Source organism: Perca flavescens, chromosome 22 (genome assembly GCF_004354835.1).
Source record: "Perca flavescens isolate YP-PL-M2 chromosome 22, PFLA_1.0, whole genome shotgun sequence".
NCBI lineage: Eukaryota > Metazoa > Chordata > Actinopteri > Perciformes > Percidae > Perca > Perca flavescens.
The window spans coordinates 17748080-17775678 of record NC_041352.1 but is presented as its reverse complement, the minus strand read 5'-3'; the positions used below and the strand labels follow the sequence as shown (position 1 = coordinate 17775678).

The window sequence follows — 27599 nt, the reverse complement described above, 5'->3', positions numbered from 1 at the left end:
AAAAACATAGAATAATTGTATATAATTGATAGCTCCCTTCTTGGCATCTTCCTGCTGGGAATCAATATCATTATTATTATTATTATTATATTATTCCAGATACAGACGAGAAGATATGAAAAGGGGGTGGTTTTGGCTTCACTTCAAGAATAACTCGGACACACCAACCCGATTATCGGCTGTTGGACAGTCTGGCGAGGTCGGTGACTTGAGTCCATTCGGTGTGTTCCGTGCCGTCGTCAGTCGGAAGACGGCATCCATTTTGGCCGATTTGACTTGTTGAATCGGCCAGTGGGCAGTCGGACTCAATGACCAATCTGATTGGTGGAGTGCTAGCCCTTGACTAGCGAATCAGTTCTTCTTCCTCAAGAAGAAGCCCGATAGCTGACAACGCCAGTATCTTCTTACTAGCCATCGTATTTTCTTCCGTTCAGCGAGTAATGACAACAACGATCCTTCTTGACTCCTATCAACACTCTCTGATGAAAACAATGACTGACGACAGCGTGCTCAGTGTTTACTAGGTCTAGAGAGATGTTCCGTCATTTCCGGTTTTTATTTTTTGGGCGACAATACAGATTAGACAGATACAGATACTGACCTGTTAATTACACACCCAGGCCATAGGACACCCACAAATCTTCTCTCTCTCCTCTCTTGCTTTTATTGGATGACTTGCTCTGCCTGGAGGCAGTGTAAAATGTTTTATTTGAGCTTCTAATCTGGGGCAAAGCTACAGTGGGTTAAAAAAATGTCCCTCTAGTTGCCATGGTTGCCATGCAGTAATTCGCTGCAGAAACACTTAACTGAGTTGAAACACTTCTTCAATGGTACAGCCCGCAGCGGTCATGGCTCTCCTCTCTGGTCGGATTACAACTTAATGTTCTCAGGACATGGAAACTTAACAGAAGCCATTTACTAATCTGCCATGACTGTCTTTATACAAAATGAAAAATGTGTCAAAATATTTTTCTTTCACCAAAATTACCCTTAAATGAGATATGAAGCAGATAAATTAGATAAATAACATTCCTCTACAAGAGAACTGTTCTCATCAGCATCTTTTCCAACCTACATTTTTACTGTGTATGCAGAGTGCAAGAACAAGGTTAACTGTAACCATCCTACAAAGAGGGACTGAATACCTATGGACAAATGAGCTACAATGGCATCCTACATCTGCATGAAAACGGCTGATTATTGCTTTTTCCAAGGGTTAGTCCTCCTATCCATCTATCTCCTATTAAACCAACACTTTCTATTATTTGCATCAATATAAGGACAGTTGATCTTAGATGTTGCATCCTTTGCTGTCTATGCAGACTCTTGCAATACAGCTAATGGGGCTCTTCAAGCCCCTTGGACTGACAGGTGCAAGATGCAAATACTGCCCTTTTGCTTGGACATGAACCGTGCACTTTGCAAATATCACATGCTCGTTGCACAACAAGAAAAATAACCTTGTTTGTTTCAGGTGATGCAGGAGTTTGATCTTGTTTGCAATGACTGAAGGCAGTCTTAGCAATCAACTATTCATTAAAAAACCCTCCCCTGGGGGTGACCTCTAGCTCACCCAGTAACTGTGTGTACCCCATGTGGGCTGAGTCCTAAGCAGTGGACGCAGGTTTAAATCCAATGGCCCTTTGTTGCATGTCGTCCCCCATCTCTCATATCTCCCCTTTCCTGTCTTCAAGCTATCCTATCAAATAAAGGCCATACAAGCTCAAATATAAAAAAAAAAAACCTCCCTGAACAGATGATGATTTCTCCACATTTTGAAGCAGTGTCCCATGCACACTGCTTCAACAACTTTAGTAAGACAGATATTTTGCAGTTTGGAGGGTGATTTCTGTAATTTAGCTTCCCAAAGCTTCTTCCCAAAACCAAAAACCCAAGAGCAAAAATGTAAAGAATGGATTAAAAAGTGTGTTTCTCTGCTCTAACATTAGCTGGGAACTTAACACTCCAGCAACCCCCACCAACGTTACCCGAGATAGCGTTACGTTCGCCAAAAACAGGGGTTAGTCCTCATCCAGACAGTCTTGTAATGTTAAAATTTAGTGTTGATATGAACAAGTATGCAAGCTAAGCAGCTACGTTTAAATAAAAATGAAATCAAAGTCTGCTCTTATATTTTGTTTCTTTATTTCACTGTCTTCCTTATGGATCATCAACTGGTGAGCATTATACATTTTTCTAAGGGTCCTGTTAACTTTAGCCTCAAGGCTTTTAACATGAAATCTAGAATGTAGCCATTAAGTGCAAGTTTAAGACCCTGTTTACAGGATGCTCGTTTTTCAACCAGCTCTTGGAGCTGACATTACCATAGCTGCTCATTTGAGCTGGCAAAATTGATGGTCGCTTGCTAAAATAAGAAGCCTGCTTTTGTTTGACCCATTGTTCAAAAGATGACTAAAATTCCACCAACTCATAGTTAGCATTAATTAGCTAACAGTTGAAAAAAACCTGCTAGTGACATTCAACATTTCAGCTGCAAAATCAACGATTATAATGGCTGAAAATAAGAAGCTGCTTTTGTTCATTTCTGTGTGAAATCAAAGACTCATTGTTTTAAAAAGTGAGGGAGAATTTCGAGACCTGCCACTGTTGTCATGGTAAACCTGCATTCTAGAACAGCGACCAAACAAATCTCAAATGTTGACACATCATTTGAATTTAATGTAATATATAGAACTAGAGAATGCTGTATGTTGAAAGGCTGACGCTACACTGCTGATTGCTGACTTGAATTGTGTTAGAAGAAGGTAAAGTAGTGAGAATAGTTGAAAAAGTGGGAATGGGTTTAATAGTATGAATTACTTAGAAAAGTTGAATAATACCCAGAATGTTTGAAAATGTTGGCATGTTTTAATTGTTTTTTTGTTGAAAAAGTGGGAATGGGTGTAATTAGTTTGAATGTCTTTGAAAAGTTGAATAATACCGAGAATGTTTGAAAGATGTGGAATATTATGATTTAATATTTTTAGTTAATTTTAAGATGAAGCAGAATTTGAATGAAGAAGCTAAAGTAGAATGAATGGGTCTGAAAAGCAGGAAATATGTCATATAGGGTAATCTCAATCAACTGACACAGACACACGTACAAATGCACACACACACACACACACACACACACACACACACACACACACACACACACACACACACACACACACACACACACACACACACACACACACACACACACAGGAGTGGTGATGGTGCAGTGGATCTTAAACATGCCTTTGGTGTGGGAGACACTGCCTCCTGTACTAAATCCTACCAGAATTGCCAGGAGGAGAAGAGAAACAGGCCCTTTTCAGACAGCTGCTGTCCTTACATTTCTTACACCACACACACCATTCTTGGACAGGATGATCAGCAGGGTGTTATGTCTCTCACAGTATTAAACATTTAGAGATAGGAGTTACGGTTTTTGAGCTAGGAGCAGGACTATCAAAGGTGCATCAGAGCCTTGTTTCTGTGAGAGTCGTCATAGCAACCTTTAACTGCAGTTGGTCATGTGACCTGATCCCTGACATGTTGACCAATGCTGTGAAGTTACTGTTCCTAGTCTCTGTGAGAACAGCTGCTGGTGTTGAGCCCTGAGGTCAGTTATCAGAGTCAGTCAGTTGGTCAGTTAGTCCATCATCACATCATGTTAGCTTACAAATAACACCTCTTCTCGTTTTTCCTCCCCTCTTCCTCTCTTCTTTCTCTACTCCTCTCCTCTTTCTTCTCATTTCTTCCTCTTCCCTTCCTCTCCTATACTAATGGTAAATGATTCCTTAGCATTATGGTTAATCTTTCACTAACTGAGTTTTATACAACTTTTAATTTCCATTCATACTTTTTGAAGAACTCTCTGAAACAGGAGTTGTCATAGCAACTTTTAACTGCAGTTGGTCATGTGATCTGATCCCTGACATGTTAACCTGTTGCTGTGAAATGACTATGTGTTACTGTTTGTGTGGTTGTGAGTGTGTGTGTGTCTCTCTGTGTGTGTGTATGTGTGTGTCTCTCTCTCTTTGTCTGTGTGTGTGTGTCTCTGTCTGTGTGTGTGTTTTGTGTCTCTCTTTGTCTGTGTGTGTGTGTGTGTGTGTGTGTGTGTGTATATATTAAACATTAAGAGATAAGAGTTACGGTTTCCGAGCTCGAAGGACTAACAAAGGTGTGCCACTACTCCTCTCCTCCTTTCTTCCTCTCCTCCTTTCCTCCTCTCCTCCTTCTCCTTTTCCTATCTTACCATCCTCCTGTGTGTGTTTTTGTAAGTGCCTGTGAGTGTTACATTAGATTACATGTAATTTAGCTGATGCTTTTCTCAAAAGCGACTTACAATTGCTATATATGTCAGATGTCGCACACCTCTGGAGCAACTAAGGGTTAATAATATTTGGTTGATGTATTGCAGTGGGAATCAACTGCGGCAGTTGGTGGAGATGGCTTCACTTGGAAGCTCACTGTGCCTCGTGTGAAAGTCAGATTGCCTCCCTAAGCACATCGTTAGAAAGTGCACAAGATTTCCTAAATTTTGATGTAAAAGTTATGTATGAAGAGTTAAAACTGTGTATGGTATCGCGAGGTAAAGAAAATCTAGCTTCTGCCTCTTTCCACTCTGTCAGTTGGGCCCTGCCCTCTGAGTCTGAACATTCCATCCCATACACACCAATGTAAAAATGGCAGAAAGGTATTTTTTCTAAGTCTCAATGAAAACAGATTATTTTAAAAAGTACTAATGGGATTTGAAAGTTGAATACCAACGCTGAATGTATGAAAGATGGGGAACGTTTTAAAGTTTGAATGAAGTTTCTCGGTGAATGTATGAATGAGTAGCTAGCAGTTGAAAATATATGAAAATGTGTCAACTTTGAACATTTTGTCCATCTGCTTTAATGGGGAAAAAATGTCCGCTAAACGTTGAAAATCTCAGAAATTATAAATGTTATGAATAATAAAAATAGTAGCACACCATTCTGAATCAAGCCGAACGTTTTGATGTATTAATGAAGTTTCTATGTTAAAAAATGTAGAAGGAGTTAATGAGAAAAAATCCGGTGGAATAAATAAATTGTGAAATTTCAGATGGCTTATCAGAACAGACAAAAGGGTCTGACATAAAGACGAAAACGTACACTCCTCAGCGATGCCACTCATGTCACAAGACCTACATCTCAATCTGCTTCCATTCAATATTTCATCACTCCGTAGCTGCACACACTGGTTTCATCATCCTGTGCCAGAAGCATCAAGACTTGAAACTTGGTTTATGTTGTCTAGAAGGACAGCTCTAACAGGTTCACTAGACAATTCATTCAGTGCCAGTTACAACCCCTAGAAAGAAATTTTGTAGAAAAGATCTTCAGATGAAACAGAAAACACAGTCCACGTCAGAAAAACCACTCCAAGGCTGTTTTGGATAGTTGTTGTAAGCCAGATGAACACAAATCATTCTCACAACATGCAGTAATCGACTCCCCATCCAACTCAACATAAAGATGCAAAGTGAAGGACAAAAAAATGCCCTTTTTATGTTCTGGGGTTTAAGTCATAAATTATTAACTTTGAAATAAATGCTATAAGTTTCACACACGCAATGAAAACAGAGTTTAAATTACTGAATAAATCACATCTGACAACTCATTTTTGTGGCAGACTTTGAATCAGAGCACATGGCAGAGAGAAAGAGAGTCTGACTGTGGATAAAAATGTTTGAAGTGTCTCCCCTTTGCTTGCATTTGCTTTAACTTTAATGGGCCTAAATTGCAGTAACTCAAAAGCGAATGGGAGAGGCAGATCTGGAGCTGTGCCAACAGCTCTGCCCACTGACAGAAGAGGTGGAATAGTATTGGAGAAGAGGTGGTGACAGTGGGAGCTGAAGCAAAACTCAGAGCTATGAGGCACAGCTTAAAAGAGTAAATAAAAAGCTGACAAAACAATGCACTCCTTAGGCCGTGATCAGACAGAGCGCGTTTGCAGGTTGCAAAACGCAATGCGCACTGCCTTTTTTTGTCAAAGATGCTCCGATAAGACCAGTTCCGTCTTTTTGGTGTTCTTGCAAGGCAACCATCAAATCACGCTAACTCTGTGAACTGCTAGAAAAATATGCCTCCAGCTAACTTGATTAAAGCGAGAAGCATGTAAAAGGGTCTTAAATTTGCACTTGATGGCTACATACTGTACATGATATCGTGCTAAAGAATGCGGCTACAGCTTCATGTCTCAATTAGCATCCCCAACAGCAGATGATCCATGTACTGTAGAAAACATGTCAATTGTTCTTGTTTTGTATTGTAGAGCTAGCAAGCCATTCAAAATAAAACGGTAATTGTTTCAACCTGTTTGGATGCTTGCTACAAAAAAAACATTGGGACAGAGTGACACGGAGGTAAGATTTATGCGGTATTGTTTGTATTTTTACTTTTACAAGACAAATGGCTTTGGGGGTGAGGACTAACCAACAACGTTTGCTTTGATCGGATAATCACTGTTGAGGGGAAGGGTTTATCAAAAAGTCAGTTGCATGGTTTAATCATGCATTTTTTTCCCCCCGTTTTTAGAAAAGTTGGCATTAAGATTTATTAAAAATGTCTTTCTGTAAACAAATGAGCAAATGTAAGTTAGAAAGGTGCGTTTGGGACTCACTGGGTATCTGTTGGATCTTGTGGACCACTACAAAGGCATCAGATAGGCCCACCTTCACCGGGTGATTGACAGAGCTGATCTGTGACACCTCAATGGGGATCTGAAATAGAAACATTAACATTAATTACCAGAACCAATATGATCTGTATGGGACAGGCTGGAAAATAGAAGCAGAAGCCACACCAGTTTGACAGCACTGACAAGTCAACTAATTTATTACTATGTCCCATGGGAATCTGCTGAGACATTATACAACTTTAATGAGCATGTAGTTATCTGTGGTGCATAGAATAAACATTTCAGACACATATAGAGCAGAAATGAGCAACAACATTGTGAGGACTGACTTATACATGAGAAAAAAAGACTAAAACTAACATTTATGGTCCAATCAGATAACGTTTTAAATCTGGTATGTAGATTTTACACAACACTGGAAGAAAGGAGTTAAACTAAACAAAAGAACTGATTGTCTCAGGGATACATTCTTAAAGATGGAGCTGCAGTTCAGCCTTACTAAACAAACCTTGCAATCATCAAGGATCACATAAAAACTTAGATTACATGTAATGGTCGGGTTGCTATTTTCAGACACATAATAGCAGCGCAATAAAACACCTTTTCGGTAAAAAAACAACCTCCATCAGCTTTTCTATGTGAAAATAACAAATTGAAAAAGAGGCCACCGTTGTAAACGCGGACCCCTGCTGTTATAAACAATTATAATAGAGAATTACTATTTCACACTCTTACAGCAGTCTCTGTGTTTTTTTCTTTTTAATTAAGTTGTTTACATTTCAGATAAATAGTGTTGCAGCCAAATCAAGCACATGGAATTAGTATGAGGACATTAATTGATATTTTCTCAAGGAGCGGCAATCATTAAACACATTACTTTGTAATAGTTATGTTGGCGTCACTCTTCTTTATAATGAGTAAAAACACATGGACATGAGGCTGCAGTGTGTTAGAAAGTCATTTTGAAAAGTCAGACAGAATAAGAAACAAGAAACAGAAGTTTGAGTGAGCTGTTGGGTGAAATGAAAAGTGAGTCCCATTTTCTTGTGTTCTGTACAAACTATGATGATTTAAGAGTGTCAATGTGTGTCTACTCAAACCCTGAAATATTCTGGTGTAGTTAGTGTTTTGTTTGATTGTAATTGGTTGTTTAAGTTTGCTAAATGTGTCTCAAAAGCCTGAAAAAGATGAGTTTGATTAGTATTTAATCTGATTTCTTCAGTGTTATAGTAAATGTTAAATGATTTATGAATTCTGCTGTAGACAATGAATGCCTGAAGATCGTTCAAGCCTGTTTTCTTAATTTTTTGTATTTTACTCTTTTTTTTTTTATCTTTTACTTTTATACATTAAAGCACTCTGGATCTGGCTTTTATTAATTTGTGGTGTCTTGTTAGCCCATGACTGCTGGGCATATGCATATGCACAATAATAAAAACTTCAGTCATTCATCCAGACTGATAAATGGTGTCAGAAAGAGTGTAGAAATTAGACAGAGAAAACAACACAGAGAAAGAAATGTCTTAAATTACAGATACCGGAGATAAAACAGGAATATTTTTTTTTTTTTTTTTTTGGAAAGAAAACTGGTTTAATAACTGAGTTCTGACCTCTTTGTATGCAAAAACAATCCTGCCGGTGTTGTGCAGTGTTGCCTGGAAGGTGAAGCTTCCCAGATTGTAGTTGTCCTGTAGGTGGACATGGTCCCATTGCACCACCAGAGCAGTACCTAAAGGAGGGACATTCACATACAGCTTATTACTACATCTAGATTCAAGGAAAATTAACAGGCGCCATTGATAGCTACTGTCACACTTTTTATTTTTTAACACTGACTTGTGTTTCACTGTTTTTGAAATACAATCTCTACTGTCCCAGATCTAGCGTGAAATAAACCGCTGACCGAGAAAAGTCTGTGAATAAGAAGACATCAATATATCATGCTTGTAAGTAGATATCTTTTTGAGGGATTATTTCCTGGCAGAGACTTAATTTCCCCCCTCTGGGTGTGAGGGGATTGACACTGAAGTAGTGTGAGCACTGATATCAAAAAATACTCCACTGGAGCAGCATGGAACAGCAATAAAATGGAAACTTTTGAGAAAACCAAATCAAGGTGTGCCGGTTACTTGTGATGGATTATAGAGTGCCGGCCATTTTCACAACAGTGAAAGCTTTTCATACTGTGCAAGAGTAAATGACAACGCTGTAAATGACTTCTTATTATGGTATAAAAAAAGGTTTCCGGCTACACTGGCTGAGAGGGGTCACCAACTGGGAAAAAAGTAAAGTGGAAAAACAACAACATTGACACGAGTGAGTTCACCCAAATTACATAGGACATTTTTTCACCTCTCATAGTATCTAGTCATGCATATAGTTCATCTGCACAAGTTAAATTCATTTCACCTTCATTGTACTGGGGTGGCAGCACACGTTTCAGAGGCAAATACCTCAAAATAAAACTGAAACCACAATATTAAGAGCTGAAATGACAAGGTGATTAACTGATTAGTTGATCCACAGAAAATGAAGCTCCAACTTTTCAATTAATTGTTTAAGTAATGATGTGTATTATGGGTTTTGGATGTGAAAAGTGTGATTTGTTACTGTTTTCTTTTTTTTTTTTTTTTTTTTTTTTTTACATTTTATAGACCAAACAATGAATCCATTATTGGTAGTTCCATCCCTTATTGTTTCTCCATGTTCACTACCAGGGTTACAAGATAAAACTTGTTTTTTGTAAAAATGGGTGAACTGACCATTTAGACATGGATGCACAGTGTCCTGGTTCAGTGAACAAATGAATCAATGAATGAATAAGTATGAGAGGTGGCCGGTTAACTCAGTTGGTAGTGCGGGCACACATAAGGGTTTATTCCTCAACGCAGAAGGTCCAGGGTTTGAATCTGACCTGTGACGGTTTTCCTGCATGTCTTCCCCCCTCTCTCTCCCCTATCATATCTCAGCTTTCCTGTCCAATAAAGGCAGAAATGCCCCCCAAAAAAATAAAAATAAAAATACTGTAAGTATGAGAGCTTTAAAGCCACATGCTATTACTATATCACACTTTTTCACAAAGAGTCATCATTAGGTGTTTCCTTAATAATGTGGGTAAGAACTAAATTAGCACCAGACTCACAGGACCATCAGCTCTACCCCCCAGACATCGGGCCTCACATTACTTTTAACACTGTTTTGATTTACTGTGGACTTTGGAGAACCTATTGATGTGAAAGCCATTCCCTCCTCTGAGCTAGTCATTTGGCTGGGCGCCAGGCCAATAAAGGTTAGATAACACAACTAATCAGTTTTTCCTTTACATAGCCAAAACTCTTCGGTCCAAAGTGAAGACAGAGATTTAGCTAAGACAGTTTGGAGAGCACAGGCTTGCTTGTACAGGAAACCCCATTATAAATTACATTATTATGTGGTGTGTATAGCGTGCCTCTGGCATTAGACGTAGATGTTGCATGTGTTAAAGAAGGAGGGTAGACAGCTGTAGCGTTAAGGGCAGCAAATACAGAGCACTCTTTGATGCTCTCTGGCACTATTGTGAGTGTTTGGACAGACTGAAAAGCTGCTGTGTAATGCATTAAAGAGACAGAGTTTAGGAGAAGGCATAGCACTAAATTACTGCTTCCTTATGGCACAGAATGCTTACTCAGTCAGCACAAGTTAAGCCTAATATAAGTCTGCTTAAAATGCATTGAGTTCAGGAGGGGAGGCTATCTGGGGCTTCCTGGCTAAAAATACAGAGTGGGTGAAGAGGAGGCGTGGAGGAAGTACACACTGGGCTTGTTTCTAATTCTACTTACAAGCTTAACATGCTGTATCAACTCAAAACAAACAAATCCAATCTAGCTCTATTACGCAAGCCCACCCTCTGAATGGTGAAGTAATTTAATGTGGTTCAGGCAGCAGTTTTCTAAATTTGTTTTTATTCTGTGCAGTCTATTTTTCATTTAACATTTTCAAATGATTTTTGATGATTCCCAATGTATAAAGTAGCATTAACTAATGGCTGTGTTATATAACTGTCCAAGTAAGCTGTGACAATGTGAGGCCCCATTTACACTTGTTATTTCACGTCTCTTGTATCCGGATGACATCGAGATTAGATTTGTTTACATGAAGCCACATATATGCCTCTCATTTGTCCAAATCACAAATTTGATTGCATCCATCTAGTTATTTGGTAACTGACTAAAAATGTCAGAAGAAGAACAAGTTCTGCAGTTTAGCTGTTTAGTTACAACAATTAACAGTTACAAAAAAACAAGCTTGCTAGCTAACAACTATCCGTAAACGTATAAACTAATGCATGGATTTGTCGTAATTGTGATCTACGAGCGGGACAAAGGTTTTATCATCCTCCACATCCACATTGCTCACCTGTACATAAAAATGTCTCATCACTCACACTGACAATTCAGTGGTTGAACTGGAATACAGATCAGATAAATGCTGCAACAGCTCAGTGCATCTTCTGTATGATAATAAGTGTGGAAATCGTTGGAGCCACATGTCTCTCTGTCTCAAGTGATCGAAAGATCAACAACCACAACCACTTTCTGTGTAAATTCAGTGTAATTTAAGTCGTCATCATCTCATCATCCCTGTGAGTGGCTACTTCCACGAACTACATACTGACATAGTTACACTTGGGAGGAGGAAGGATATCATAACTGTCTTTCAGAGACAGATGCATTTACACCTTCTCAATACCTACCGGGTTTGGTTACTGCTCTGTCGGACACGGGCTGGACTAGGACAGAAAAATGCGGCCCGATCCGCACTCTATTGTACATTGGGAGGAAGTGGATATGCATCATCCTTCTTCTTCTTTTTTTTTACAGTCTATGATTTTAACCCAAATTATCTTTTTCTAAACTTAACTGAGTAGTTTTGTTGCCTTAACTTAACCAAACTGCGACTGCATCTTGGAGGTCCCATATCATACTTATTTTCATGTCCATACTTGTGTTTTGGGTTTCTACTAGAACAGGTTTACATGCTTTAATGTTCAAAAAACACATTATTTTTCTCATACTGCCTGTCTGAATATACCTGTATTCACCCTCTGTCTGAAAAAAGTAGTTTTAGCGCCTGTCTCTTTAAGTCCCCCTCGCAAAATAGCCCAGTCTGCTCTGATTGGTCAGCATTTCCGGGTCTTCCATATCTGCGCTGTGGGTGTCCCTGCACCGTCATTGCAGCCGGGGAATAACTGTAAGGGCACTGTAGCGAAACTTTCTACCTATATATGGTATAGTTGTGACAACAGTATTGAAGTCCTGACGACTTGTTCAAAGGCAGTTTCTGAATACAGGCTGTGTGCATTTTTTTGTGGATTGAGTGTTTTGATACTTTCACAGCATTTATATAGCAATACTTCTATCTCCTAAAGGAGCCGCAACACTGTCAACTGATCCTTTTAAAGTGTCTTCTTTATAATTTTAAAGTTCCATATTTTAAAAAGTTAAATTTTAATAAAAAAAAAACATTAAAATGTAACTTTTTACAATATGGAACTTAAGAAGACACTTTAACAGGATCAGTTGACAGTGTTGCAGCTCCTTTAGGAGATATAAGACTTGAAATGAATCCATGAGTAATGGATTTAAACATGCTTGTCTGTGAATGGAAGTTACAGCAGACTTCTATAGCTGTGTTACTGTAAACTCTTTAAGTGTCAAACTTGTTATACAGGATGTAAGAGGTATTTTTACCACTGTAGTTCTGTCACCATGGTCCCGCTGGCAACAACAGTCAAATTCATAAGTCTGTCAGGTGTTGAAATACTTCACTCTTCTATAATTGTGCATAATCAAAGTTCAGGATAGTTTTACAGCACTTACAGCAAAAATCCCATGTCTTAACCAATAAAATCTTAATTTAGCAGATTCTAATTAACAAAAAAACAACACTGTCCCTGTGAAGTTTCACACAATTCTCAGTTTGTGTGTCGAGAACAAACAATATGTCTGCTGTGAATACCTCATCAAACTGCTTATAGTCGGATGGAAAGAAGCACTAACTCTTCCACAACACAACAGACCGTACAGTTCTTATGCTGTATTGGCAGGACATTGACTGATGGACAGTGTGTTGAGGAGCAGGCGGGCTGAGAATCGATCAGCTGCCAGTTTGGTTAAAGTCTGATGAGCTCCACTGCAGAAGGTCACAGAGTTGGTCAGTCACTCTTCTGCAGAGGGCTTAATGACTGACATGATGGATAACAACCATCACAGATGGCAAAAGAAAGGTACAGAGAGTGAGGAAGGGCATCAATTTAGTTTAAAGGAAGTAAGTGGAATTTAAGGGGACGTTACAGAGGTCATGGAGGGTTTCATATAAATCATTTAATGATAAAGAATTTTGTGATTAAATGTCAAGATTTAGGTGTGTACAGTACTGTACTGTATTGTGATATAATAAATGTTATGTAGAAACCAATTGAGAAATTGTTAAAGAATAAAATAAAACCTGACAAATCAAGGTAGCCTACTTTATGCAAAAATCATATAGGATTAGCAAACTGCTGTTACCGTTGTCAAAGTAAATGACAGTAGAGTTTCTGGAGACACTGGGGTCAAAGTTTGCCATTAGAGGAGCGATGTACTGTGTAGCTGTTAGCATCCGGTGGACCACGTCACCCGTGTAGATGAACCCTGAGGAAGAAACAGACACAACTTTCAGCACTCCAAATTTGAATTTAAATGCACTCTAACACTGTTAAAATCATTAATGTATCACTCATAGTGTTGAACCCGCTTTGATAAAGTGTTGTAAGGTGGATTTACCCTTTAGCAACTCACAAAAACAAACATCAATCTTCTCTCCCTCCATTTCTACCTTACCTTCCTGTTATCAGATACAATATGTTTGAGGAAGACTGCAAGTCTGCCCTCCAGTCCAAAGTTAAAAGCTCCTCATTAACTCACAACCATCACCTCCCTCTCTGTCTCGTGCTGCAGGCTGCTTCAGCTAGCCATGGTGATAACTTCGTCTTTAATCAAAAACAGAACGGCAAATCTGAGGGGCTTTAAGGGAAGATATGCTTAATAAGCAGTAAATATATTATATGAGCCTTCTTTTAACTCTCCTGGTGTACTCCTTAACATCATCATGTGTGTTTTTTTTCCCTACATCATCAATCATGGATGTTAACGAAGAGACCATAACAACAAAATGGGATTATGTTAACCTTTCAAATTTTTTGCTTCCCTTCGACAAGGCACAAATAGCTCTCTCCACAGAGAAGACGTGCTTAGGCAACACAAACTAAAGCTGCAGCATTTAGAAGCATGTAAACAATGTTATTAATGGAGTCCAGAAAAAGGGGGTGGTGGGGACGCCCACTACTCATCACGAGGGAACCGTCTTTGCATAAAGAATTTGTACTCATGACAATAGAATCGAACAGCATCTTAATTTCCCTACTGACAAGAAAGTTTAGCAAAGTCAGCTGCTATTTAAAGATTTATTCGAGGCAAAAAGGTTTTGTTTCTCACTCAAATCATGTTTTACTCAGAACAAAGGGAAAACATGGCATTTGGGTGAGACAATCACATGCATCCAATATCATTTACCTTTGAAGAGCCGTTAAGAATGAATAAAACACTTACAGTAACCATATCTTGAACAAAAGACTTGACAAAAACCATGTTTTTAAAATAAATTACTCTTGCAACAGGAAAGGGGGCATCTATTTTTACCCTGATGTTTCCACTTCTGTCTTATTGAAAGTGGTAAAACTGCAGGATTTTTAAGATGACAGACAGGGTCATTCAAACATTTAAGACTGATGTAGTGTGTACCTACATGGTCTTTTCTGGACAGAAAAATAATTATTAATATATATATATATATATATATAATATATATATATATATTCAGACTTTTATTCAATATATTTAGACTTTCATTCAATATATTCAGACTTTCATTCAATATATTCAGACTTTCATTCCATATAATTAGACTTTCATTGAATGTATTCAGACTTCCATTCAATATATTCAGACTTTCATTCCATATAATTAGACTTTCATTCAATGTATTTAGACTTCCATTCAATATATTCAGACTTTCATTCCATATAATTAGACTTTCATTCAATGTATTCAGACTTCCATTCAATATATTCAGACTTTCATTCAATATAGGTTCATTCAATAAATTCAGACTTCATTCAATATATTCAAACTTTACATATATATATATAATAATTTCCTAAACTGCTTGCCATAATATATATATATATATATATATATATATATATATATATATGTAATATATTTTGGAAATCTTTTAGTTTAACATTTAGCTGTATCTCCCGTTTCCTGTCTTTATAAACGGCTTTTGGCTGTAGCTTCATATTTACGTACAGACGTGAGAGTAGCAACACTCTTCCCAGTAAATTAGTGTATTTTCTTAATAATTATAGTTGGACTATAACTATGAAAATGTCCTTCACCTCACTTGGTCTTTAGGATGGACCTTTTATCAATTACTGCATGTACTGAAAATCACAATAAAAACCATCAAACAACCCAAAGTAAGAAACCCTTCTCTTATGAAAAGATCTCTGTGTTTTGTTGCAGAAGTTCAACAGAAGTACAGTATGAAGTGGCTGCCTGAGGCATGCAGAGGGGAAAAAACCCTCATTGAGGCTAAGCCCATAAACCCCCATTTCATGTTACCATATGTCTTCTCATACAGTAGGCTGGCTATAAAAACACATATATCACTTTTGAAACCAGGAGCAGAGCATATCATGAGGGGAATCAATCTTTCCCTAAAGACCTCCCAGCTCAGAATTACTTCTATATAGAGCAGTGTCAGCACACTGAAGAAGAGCAGGAGAGAGGTGGGAGTGAAGATGTGACTTTATTGTGAAGTCCCGACTGTAGAGAACTCCACCTGGAGTGAATGAGGTAAAAGATTCAGTCCTTTATGGCTCAATAGAGGCATTGCCATGGTTACAGTTAGTCTTTTTTTCTATAAAAAATGTACACGCTTTCCACAATATAATCTTGAATCGAGGGCCAATCACTAACTTCACCAGAGCTACTTTATTTCTCAAAGGTGTAAGGGCATTCTGCAGTGGGCAGTGAGGGGAAAACAAAACTAATAAATAATATCTAGTAAGTTAATGTCAATTAGAGTTACACATCCAAGTTGTGTATATAGGGCTACAACTCAAAATTACTTTCATTATCAGTTCATGGAAACGTCAAGTTATGATTTTACTGTGAGATAACTGTGGACAGAGCCAGGCTAACTGTTTCCCCCTGTTTCTAGTCTTTATGCCAAGCTAACTGGCTGCTGGTGGGAGCTTCATATTTAGTGGTATCGATCTCCTCATTGAACTCTCAGCAACAAAGCAAATAAGCCTATTTCCCAAAATGTTAAACGATTGCTTTAAATATGTAGGCTATTTATTTTTATTTTTTTGGGATCAAAGGTTTTTTATTAATGTGTCAAAAACATTAACTGATATTTTAAAGCTGAAAAAGGGCGCTCTTTGTGCTTGCAGAACATGAACACAGCACAGCAGATAAAAGCATGTTGTGTCATGGTATATGATTGTAAAGAGGATAGAAAATAAAGAGCCAGTGCTGTTTAGTCTACCTGTTTAAATTAAGGTAAACATGAACATTATTCCCTTGTGAAACAGTATGTATGATACTGCGTCTGCACTCTCCTTTATTTGATTGTGCAACGACACAAGTGACTGCCTCCAAATCAGCCCCTTTACATTCATCTCATATTTACCCAACATTCACCTAAAGCATGATTTTATCGCTTCCACTCTTTCTTTGGCTTTGCTTTGTTGTATTTATCTTTTCACTTTCAACCTCTAAAAAGCTTAGAAATACGGCCAACCACACACACACACACACACACACACACACACACACACACACACACACACACACACACACACACACACACACACACACACACACACACACACACACACACACATACACACACACAGGAAAGGTTGTATTTCTGCTCTCAACCAGCAGTCTCCTGAAAACACAATACAACTTATTTGACAGTCTAAAGAAAATCAGACAGCCTCTCAATACACCAAAGAGGTGAGAGCTACGGGGCGCTCAATGGAGAGGCATTTCATCCATTATGGCCATCACTTACAGCAGAGGGAGACTGGACTGAGGAGGAGGGAGGATGGGAACCTGGGGAACAGCATACAGTATATACAGGGAGAGAGGAGAAATAATGGAGAGGAGTTTTGAGGTAGAGAAAGAGGGATGGAGCAGTTCTGTTTATATGTGCTGCTGTGCAAAAGTGCCGGGCTGTGTATGTCCAAGAAAAACATGACCGGGAATTAGCAGACCCACTAGACTAAAGCTTCTCTTTATTGAACATTGTGTTTAGACAAGGTCTTTGTTCCTTCATACCGAGCTGTGTTTAATTTACAGGATATTTTCTGTTTATCACAGCTGTTCTTAGCCGAGAAGAGCCTTGACCGGATCTCTCTCTCTCACACACACACACACACACACACACACACACACACACACACACACACACACACACACACACACACACACACACACACACACACACACACACACACACTTTATTTTGTCTTTTATACGAAGCTACGAGGTTTTTATCTAAATTAAATGTCTTTTTTTTTTTTTTTTTTTTATTGCTGAGTGAAGCAACAATACTGAGTCAGCCTATAACCAATATATTATGTCTTACTGAGAAAAAAATAATCTGGCAAACAGAACGTAATGTGTTTTATGTTTCACAACCGTGATTTCTGTGGAATCCTTAAAATTGCCAGTGACTGTCAGCATGACTGGACACTGATGTCATTAGCCCAAAAGAAACAGAAAAGTTATCATCCTTGTCCCAACTGTCTCCTAGAAATAGCGTTTATGCAGGGAAACATAATTATTTGGATTATATTATACAGTGGCAATGTTTTTCCAAGTAAGTACTTAATTTCTATAAGAGTCAGTTTCTATAAGAGACAGTTGGCCTACTGCTTTCCGTAAGCAGTGGTGAAAGAAGATTTAACTTCAGTAAAAGTAGCAATACCACAGTGTAAAATAGTTACAAGTAAAAGTTCTGCATTCAAACTTTTGCTGAAGTAAATGTACAAAAGTATTAACGTCAAAATATACTTACAGTACCAAAAGTAAAAGTACTTATTATGCAGAATATATATATATACACACAGTATATATCACTGGATTATAATTAAGTAAATGTACTTAGTTACATTCCACCACTGGCCAGGTTGCATATGTCTATAAGATGCGAGCGCTTCTGCCAAAGAGGGATGTTTCCTTCTCTGTTTGTTTCATTTAAATAGTGTTAAAGGCCTGAATTTTCACATTAAAAATCTGAAATAATAAACATATGTGTACGGCAGAAATGTTTCCTGTCTTGTTAATCATTTTATGATCCTTCAGATTTATCTTGCAGCCCTTTAAGGAGTTCTTGACCCCCCCAAGCTGGGAACCACTGACATGATATCTGGAGGGCAGACAACATTACACATGTGTTTCCTTTACATGCCCCACACGTTATGTATTTACTGCCTTAGATATAAATGCTTGTGATCACTAATTAGCTGGATAACAATATATAATACCTATGGTTTAATAAAACTGTTCTTTAAATCTGGTTGGCTGGTGTGACAGCTGGCCCAGTAAACAGCATGCCACAGCTGGAACCGTCGACACAGCTGGCAGCGGTCAGATCATATATCTGGTATTCACAGCCTCTACATGTCGAGCTGTCCACACTATTCAACACAGACTGTTGACCAAAAACAACCTGTCAGTTCTGCACAACACCTGCAGTATGCTGACAGTCACTGTGACACACCTGTATCAACATTTATTTTGTTGTTGAAGTAATCTATTTATTTCAAAGACATTTCCAGTTATATTTTAATGTGTTCGGTCTCCTTTTTCATTATTCAGGCATCTAAGGTGCTGTAGTCTATTAAAGCGACTTGGTTTGTTTTCTGTGGGTCTTTAAACAAGAGAATACCAGTGTTAAAGTGTAAAAGTTTTTTGTCAATCAACAAATCAATTGATCAAATAATCGTTTCAGTCCCACACTGGAGCGTGCCAAAGTGGCTTGAATATGGCTTAACTTGTAACTGTATAAATGTGCTGCCTAAATAAAGATTTATTATTATTACTATTTTAACACATTTTCAGGTATGAACTTATGAAAAAAAGGTATGAAAAAAAGTTTTTGCAGTGTAACTCTCAATATACGACCATAAACCATAAAAGCAGACTTCATATGTTTGACAAGGCTGCATGCCAACCTTGTGTTGTTGCCTCACCGTTAATGTGTTTGAGAACTGGCTGCTGTAATGTTCATAAAGTAACTCTGAAAATACAAACCTAAGTGCAATTGTAACTCTGCTCTCGGTTAATTATATTTTCCTGCAGATTCAGCATACTTTAGGTAGCAAAAAGAAATAACTTGCTAAGAGCAGTGAACGTGAGGGGAAAATATGTTCCAGTGGGGAAAAGAGGACGAGCTGACTGATGGGCCCTGAAATGGAGGAGGGCGTCTCAGAGACAAAGCCCAAGAGGCCTGCAAGAGGCAGATAGCTGCCTCTTCCTCCTCTGTCTCATCCCTCCATCTCTGTCTGGAGGAATGCAAATTTTAGTTATCTCCTCTCTAGTGGCTGTCCACTCCTCCACGCCAACATCATCCCGTTTCTAAAGCCAACTCAACTTTGCCACTGATGGAGGATCAAGTAGGGAAAATGAGACAGTGATGATGATAATAATAATAATACTAATAATAATAATACTACTAATACTACTACTACTACTAATAATAATAATAATAAGCGACACAGCAGATTATTTCTTTATTATTCCAGTGGCAGTTAAACGCAGCATAACAATAGCTCTGAAATAGTTTTGGTAAGAGCAGGGATTTAGTCTTTGATGTGATAATAGCTGGTTGGGGTGTTGTGGTTTCGCCGTCAAGACTCAAGTGGAAAATTGCTTTGCACACTCTGGCAAACACGTCTGCCATGTCACGTGTCAAACCCACACACACACACACACACACACACACACATACACACATATATATCATCTCCAATACCCCAACCTCCTTATCTATGTCTATCAGGGTGTGCTAGGCCACTTGGCACAGTCACTCCTGTTTCCAGTCCAAACCCATCGGTCTGGTTTCTCTTCCTGTTAAGTCTGGTGTGCAGTTGGTGGTATTAGTAGTGTTTTTTTTGTTTTGTTTTTTAAATCTCCCAGTCTCTAGCAGACTATCCTGCGGAGGTGAGAGCTGTAAATGGTCTTGTATGAGACAGACTGCTTGGCTGGCAGAGTGTCGGTGGTGGTTTTGTACTGGTTTGTGCCAGACCAGCCTTTTCAACTTCCCAGAGTCAACATCAAAAGAAATAACTAATTATTTGGTTCTTTTCTGTATTTAGGGGTGAGATGTCTTTGTACAGTAGCCACGCCACACTCACTCAGGTACACTAAGTACCAGAAACACATGCAGACACACTCTTTTTTTTCTCTCCATTTCATAAATGCCACTGTTCTCCAGACTTTTTATAAACCTTACCACATTCCCCTCCTAAACCCAGCAGCAATAAAAACGGTCTGTGTACAGTCTAATATGCCAAGCACATACAGTATATCCAATAACAACACTAATAACTTCTATTGAGAGAACAGAATCCAAGAACAGTGTTCACTTACCACCAGTCGCCACGGTGATTTCACGCAGGAAATGTCCATAAAAAGGGAAATCGAAGGACAGATTAACTCTCTGTGAGGGAAAAAACAGACAGACGACCCCGTTCAGAAAGACAGAGGCAAGAGCAGGATCAGCGAAGGGACTGTTCTCATCTTAAAAACAACAAGAGGATTTAGTTTAGAGGACAAATATGGTAAAATAATACAGAGGTCTCTACTTTGTAGGACAATCACTGGTTATTTCGGAGTAGAAATAGAGATTCAAAGAAGAGCGTAAATGTGGTAAAAATATAAATGCATATATGACCTTCAAGGAAATTGCCTTTGTTGCAATACTAATGGTAATAACATTTATAATGACATTTATGGGTAAATACACATTTGTACTGTATCTATAAATTTCTATTATATGGGAGCCCATTTTTGCTAGGAAAGAAGAAAAAATTAAGGAAAAGTTACAAATGACAGAAAATGGCATAAATAAAAATACTCACAAAAATGTAAAAATTATGAAAAACTAAGTCAAAGTTATGTGTTGCTAGGTACAAATTTTTACTTTTAAAGTCCATAACCAGGCTAGCGGTATGATATTTAGGATAACAATGTTGTAATAACTTCTGTTTTATTTATTCTGTCAGCTTTCAAGTGAACAACTGAGTGCAACACTGCGAATGCCATCCAGGATAGACTGCTTCACTTTTGTACTTTAGAGGATGGATACCCGAACAGAGTCTGTCGGGACCCGTCAGGACCCGACGGTACCTGACGGGCCGGGCTGGGTTCGGACAGATATTTAGAAATGATGTTCGGGTTTGGGTCGGGCTCGGTCACATCAGCGCAATAAAGCATTGAACATTAAAAATTTAAAAAAGCTTATTATGTAGGTGTGCGCCTGTGTTAATGTGCTCTTGTTGCACTGATGCGCTCATCTGTTGACATTTCCGAATGCCTTCCTACAGTTGCTTAATAAAAGCTTTCCACACAAACAAACGTATGTGTCATTAGTATGAGAAAAAAAGAGATTTTAACTGTGTCAGGCTCGGGTCTCATAATGATGAGATATGTTAAAATGTCTTATTCTCTCTTAGTCTTATAATCTTAGACTTAGTATTTTATTTCATAGAAATGGGCTACAAATCTGTTGATGGAGAATAACATGTAATAAAAAGGGCTTCAAGAAACTATATCATATATTATGAAATTACTCTTGGACCAAATGAACAACAAACTTCTCAAACACATTACCACAAATGATAGTTTATGCATTAATTATTTAATCCCTAAACTGAGTATGCTGCAGTCACATCGTACCATGCTGCCAGAAAATGTTATGGAGATAGACAATAAACATGCTGCTATTATACATGATCCTGATTATGCCGGAGGGAGTAATCCTGCGGCAAACCACACTGAATTTCACCGACTATACAGCCAATCGAGAGCTTAACTTTCCTACAGTCCCATGATGAAGGTGACCTCTGCGGCTGTGTTTTGTTTTATGACCTTATTGGCCAATTCCTTTTCAGTGTTGAGGGCCAAAGTGCCGGTGGGCAGAAGTGCGCGGAGGGAACATGGAAAGCTTTCTCCAATCCTGTTCCAGCACTCAGAGTTTTATGCAGTTTCTCAGGACTTTAACTGCCACTATAATAAACTCTATTTGTTTAAAATGTTAGTCTGCTGACACGGTGGCTGCATTTCAGCACAGATGGTTTTCACTTCTTCTCTGGACTGCAATCTTAGAATGAAATTATGCAGGCAAGATTTCCATATCTCCTTTTTGACTCTGCATTGCTTAGCTGGACACTGGATTGGGAAATTCACTTATTGATTTCTTTTTAAGCCAAAGTTAGAGAAACCTCCCACATCCCTCCTATACGGTTTGGAAGAAAAGCCTTGTTCTGTGGCTACAAAGAATAGCTTGCCTCAGATTGTTTGGTTCAATCCATCATTACATGACTGAAGGTAGAAGAGCAGAATGCACAATGTGGGACTCTATTATATCTCCTCGCCAGCTATTGTTCACCCTGCTTTCCCTTTTTTCAGTCTGTGACTACCCTGCTGCCATGCTGCTCTGTCTCTCCAGTCAGTCTCCTGCTGCCTTGTGTGACCTCATCAGTATGCACCTCACATGGGTCACCTGCTTGTGCAGAGGATGAGGGAGGGGAGCTTTTAAAACTTCATTGCAGAGAAGATTTTTAACAGTTTAAATGCTTAAAGAAAGACTTTACTTCGTTTTTCAACCACATCTCTATGGTTTTAATGATAGAGGAAACAAATATATTGTAATATAGTAAGAATATGTCATGTATTTGTGTAATTATTTAGTATTTTAGCATTTAGCAAGATTGTCTTATAGTCTACTGACATACAGTATACCACATACAGTATAGTACGTAGAAATAAGTGTTGTTGGCATTGATTTTATCTTTCTGTTGATCTTTGAGCCCACATCAATGGCTAAACTATATAATATACACCAGAAGCTGATATGATCGGCGTCAGGGTGTGAATGTGCTTGTGAAATCTCCAGATGCAGATTGGTATTGAAAGAAACAGTTGAAAGCTTGACTCTCTATATAGACAAAAGGGGGCTGTTGCTGCATCACTTAGCATATTTGCTGCAGTTAAGAACAAGTTCATCCAAACTGGAACTTGCAGTGGTTTAAAACAGCCAAGTTGGACCGGATTTATGTGATTTATTTAAGAGTTCAGCTAAAGTGCAACATAACGACAACTAAACTACGTGTGCGATGAAGTTACCTTTTACGGAAAAAATGCCCTATAATAACGCTTTATATTCTCTTGGGAAATGGTAATTCATAAAATCTTTTGATCATGACGTCAATAATCAAAGATGTATGATTAGTATATTATTCCCTTAGTTGATTGCTAGAAAATTGATTAAATACTATTTTGATAATCAATAAATCATTAAAGTAATTTTATAAGCAGAAAACTACAGAAATCTTCTTGCTTCTCCATTTTGTGAGGATCATTATAAACTGAATCGCTTTGGGTTTTGGACAAAAGGTGGCATCTGAAGACTTCATCTTGGACTTTTAATTTGATAGACCATTAATTTAAAAAAGAGTCCACCGGCTAATTGATAGTGAACATAACCGTTAATTGCAGCCTTAGTCGACAACATCATTACATGTTAAACTGCAGCTGAACTAATGACAATAAGCAACAGCCCCCCAGGTTTGGTAACCTGGTTAAATGCCCGTTCTTAAATCTCCTCTCATGCTGTCTGTTGACTTACCGCTGCTTGTCTGTGTGTGTTGGACAGAATCCCATGGATCTTCACTTTGTCCTTGTCCATCTGGTCGATATCTACCCACAAGTCCTTGCTCATCGGATCTGACGGGTTGTATGTTTTTGATGTGTAGTAGTTGTGATCTGTATCCTCCTGTAGAAATGACAAAAATGTACGCTGCGAGTTTACATACATTATACTGTAAAGACTGTGAAGAAGCATAATATGGTAAAAGTTATTTAGAAGAATGTAATGCAGCTTGAAGAAGAGAGAGAGAGTGCTGTGTTGCTCTGTGAAAAAGCTGATGGAGTCTGTTCTCTTATTATTCGGACGCGCAGAATAATAAAACATATTCATAAAGAGATATCCTGTGAGTTTAAATCAAATTCAAAGCAATCTAATAGACTGTTTCTAAAAAACAATTAAAACCTCTACACCAACAAAAACGTACAGTATGGAAAATCAATACGAGTATTTTTTAACTTTGCTGCAGAACAAAGTACCTGCTAAATTAGATTATATGACGATCATTTCCACTATGTGTGCATTCTGTTTGTCCTTTTATTCAACTCTGTGGTTTCCATTAGGGCACAATCAGCACACAAAGACGTTTTAATGTCTACTAATCAAATTAAGAAAAACACAAGAAGCCAATCAATTTCTTCCACTCTTAAAACCAGACTGCACAGTCAGGATTGCCTTTTTATAACAGAAACATCCGTGGACTCTTAAAAGCCATGTGGGAGTGGCCCATCTGCTTTTATTGTTTCCTGTACAATAAAAGCAGATGGGCCTGTCTCTTTCCCTGTGGGTCTAATGAGATACCTATCAGCTGTGTCTTTTATCTAAAACATGGTTAAAGTTAATGTTTTGCTGAATGGGGAGTCAGGGAAGTGTACACTACGTCTGACTGTGATCTTACTAATAGGAACTCATGCAGTTCTGTGCACACTTTGCTATATGGGTGGTATTATTCTGTGCTTCGGTTGTCAAAAGGCCATGAGACAAACATTAATTAAAGCACAATCCTTCCCTTTTCAGTTCGTTTTGCTTCAATAATTCACATTTCCCTCAGAGAGTTATAATCTAATACCTCTACACAATATTTAGCCTGGAATATAAGACAGAGAGATAATGTTTCAGGCTTAGCAAAGACTGTGATAAATAACAAAATTCCAAATGGAGTTCAGCCATGTAGGTGGTGGAACTTTTGATCAATTTGTAGATTTAAAAAAACACTGCCAGAAGCCTTTCATCACAGCTTAAAGTGCAGACAAATCGTGTCAGGGGGGAAAAGGCCCCTCCAGGCAGCCTTAGTCAGCACATTCCCAGAATAGAAAACAAGGGCATAAATGCATGACTGTAAAGTGTCCTCCTAATCTACTCAAGATGTTTTTTTTTTGGGTCTTGTGGAGAATGATGGAGAGAGATGGAGGCTCCTCAGAGTTGAGAGGGGCCAGTGAAGTGGAAGGTTGGCAGGGTGGCCATTGTCCAGCTGGGTGTAGGTGGACATGAATCAAACACAGTACAGGGTGGGAGATTGTGGGAGGAAGATACTCTCTGTTTCTTTAAATCATGCACTGCAAACTTGTGCCAAAATGTGCCAGCAAGTGAAGTCTGGTACTTGATATTGATGTATGAAAATAATAACATAGTGTGAAATTTGCTACTGCACTTTACTAGCACTATTTACTAGAACAGGTGGTTGAGATCAGAAACCATTTTCAGGCAAACAGATTTACTAAATGTAGCATCATTATAATGCATTACAAATTCCACCTCAACTCAGATTTGTTCAACTATTCATACAGTATAGGTTTTGGTGAGAGATCTTTTCCGTCATTTGACCAATTAGAGTTTAGCAGGCTGGATTAAGACTGACTACGTCACTCAGTACTGATTGGTTAAATGAAAATAAAACAAAATAGCTGGAAGAGGAAGAAGCAAGAAATAAGCTCAGGTGATCACAATCTCAGGTTGGACAAATGAAGAGTAACAAAATGGCGATTCAGTCTGAATAACAGAGCCATACTCACACAGAAAGAGTTGGTATTTGTATTTTATAGTATCATTCATCCATAATTAGAATATATGACCTCACCTCAGATATATTTTGACAAGCCTTGAGAATCTCCTCTTACTTGATGGCGCAGTGACAAGTGACCGGCCGCCAAGTTGTCTTTAATATGCAGACTCACATTGTCAAACACATCACAAAATAAAAACAGGTGACGCAATGTGAAATCTATTTATTTCTTAAAGCTGGTACTGTGAAAGAGATGTGGTCGTGGCTGTGATTCACCAATGTCTGTCGGAAGAATAAAGGAAGAGTACGCTGAAAACTGTAATCCCCTCAACTGCAACCAAGTCTTTGCTCCTGAGAAAATAAAATTCCATTTATGCGTAAGCACACTTAAGCTTTGAATGTTCCAGTATGTTGGGTTTGTAAGCCAGCACACTTTTTTCCTGAGATAGTACCATCCCACACACACACACACACACACACACACACACACACACACACACACACACACACACACACACACACACACACACACACACACACACACACACAGAGTGCGGCCTCTTTGAAAAAGCATTAAAAGGATCCCATTGCTCATGTGTTCAGCTCTTTATCAGCTGATAATGCTTGTGATCCATTATTCATTTTTCCGCTCCGTCTGTTGCCAGTTGTAGCAGCTTGATGGTATTGATGGTGTGTGGGTGTGTGTGTGTGTGTGTGTGTGTGTGTGTGTTGAAACTTAACTTTGTGAAACTACATACTGGTCTGAGCAGCACTAGCCAATTTCTGATTCCTTTTAATAGTAGTGTGGAAACTTTATTATGATGTAGAAGTCTTCACTGAGTTAAAGATCCAAACAGACAAGTGGAAAACATACCAAAACCTGACAGGCATAACTTACACACAGATAATGTTAATAAAGTGAGACCCTTCCTGACCTGAGTATAATTTGGCTGACTTGGATCCCGGGTCAGGTTCCTCAGAGCCCAGAGGACCCATAAAGACCTATCACATGCATCTGAAGTATAACAAAATATTTTATTATTACTGAATGCATTTAAAATGCTCCAAAAATGATAAATCATGCTGGAAATTTGTGTGTGTCAGTGTGTGATTTTTACAAAAACAATGAAAACATGGAGAGAATAAAAAAATTAGTAGTCTGAGGTAAATCCAAGCACCTCATATATAATTTAAGTGTTCGTCTTCTTTGGTTGTAGATCTCATTAATTGGATTTGCAAGCTGTCTGATGGGTTTAAGTGATGTTCAAGGACATCTATTCATCTGCAGAAATGACTGCAAGCCAACATGTTCGCTGATCCACTTAGAAAAGTCTACGACAACACCAGAAGATGATTCTCAGTCAGACAGTTATAGACTGAAGCAGACTGGACACATACTGAAATGTAAACAACTACAACTACTGCAGAGCAGCTCCATGCTGCAGCAGCTGCCTGCGCAGGTATAGCATTACAGAGGTTAAACACTAAACAACATAAAGACAAGTAAACACATCTTTCCAAACACATTTACCCTGGGAAACTTTTAACAAATGTGACAACCTGAGACACAAAACAAACAAAAGAAGAAAAGAAAATCCTAATTTGCATTCACTGCAAGTTCTGAATATGGAGTGTGAGTAAAAGCAGCACTGGGAATCAAGTGAAGTAATGAAAATTAGCAAGCCAAAATGCATGCTGTCTCGCTGTGTGAATTCTCTCCCTTAAGAAATACACAAATAAACAGGGTAGTAAAGCATGAAACCCCCAAAGAGCCTCCTGGGCTGTGGAGTCCCAGACATCCAATAACAACCATAAACCACACCCTTATTACTACATAGCAAAGCTAGCTATACAAACATGAGTAGACTGTATGCTTTTATTGGCAACACGTCTGACATTGGTTAAATTC

At 38.4% G+C, this 27599-nt stretch overlaps 1 protein-coding gene across 1 annotated transcript in view; it reads right to left on the bottom strand.

Annotated features, from left to right (window-relative positions):
- plxdc2b (plexin domain containing 2b) overlaps positions 1-27599 on the bottom strand; it is a 100403-nt gene that overhangs the window by 27016 nt on the left and 45788 nt on the right. Inside the window, exons 3-7 of the mRNA XM_028569406.1 lie at positions 23671-23817; positions 20412-20481; positions 13209-13331; positions 8271-8389; positions 6643-6742 (exon numbers count right to left, since the gene is read on the bottom strand). Of these exons, the coding sequence (XP_028425207.1) occupies positions 6643-6742; positions 8271-8389; positions 13209-13331; positions 20412-20481; positions 23671-23817 (559 nt within the window). The remainder of the gene's footprint in view (positions 1-6642; positions 6743-8270; positions 8390-13208; positions 13332-20411; positions 20482-23670; positions 23818-27599) is intronic.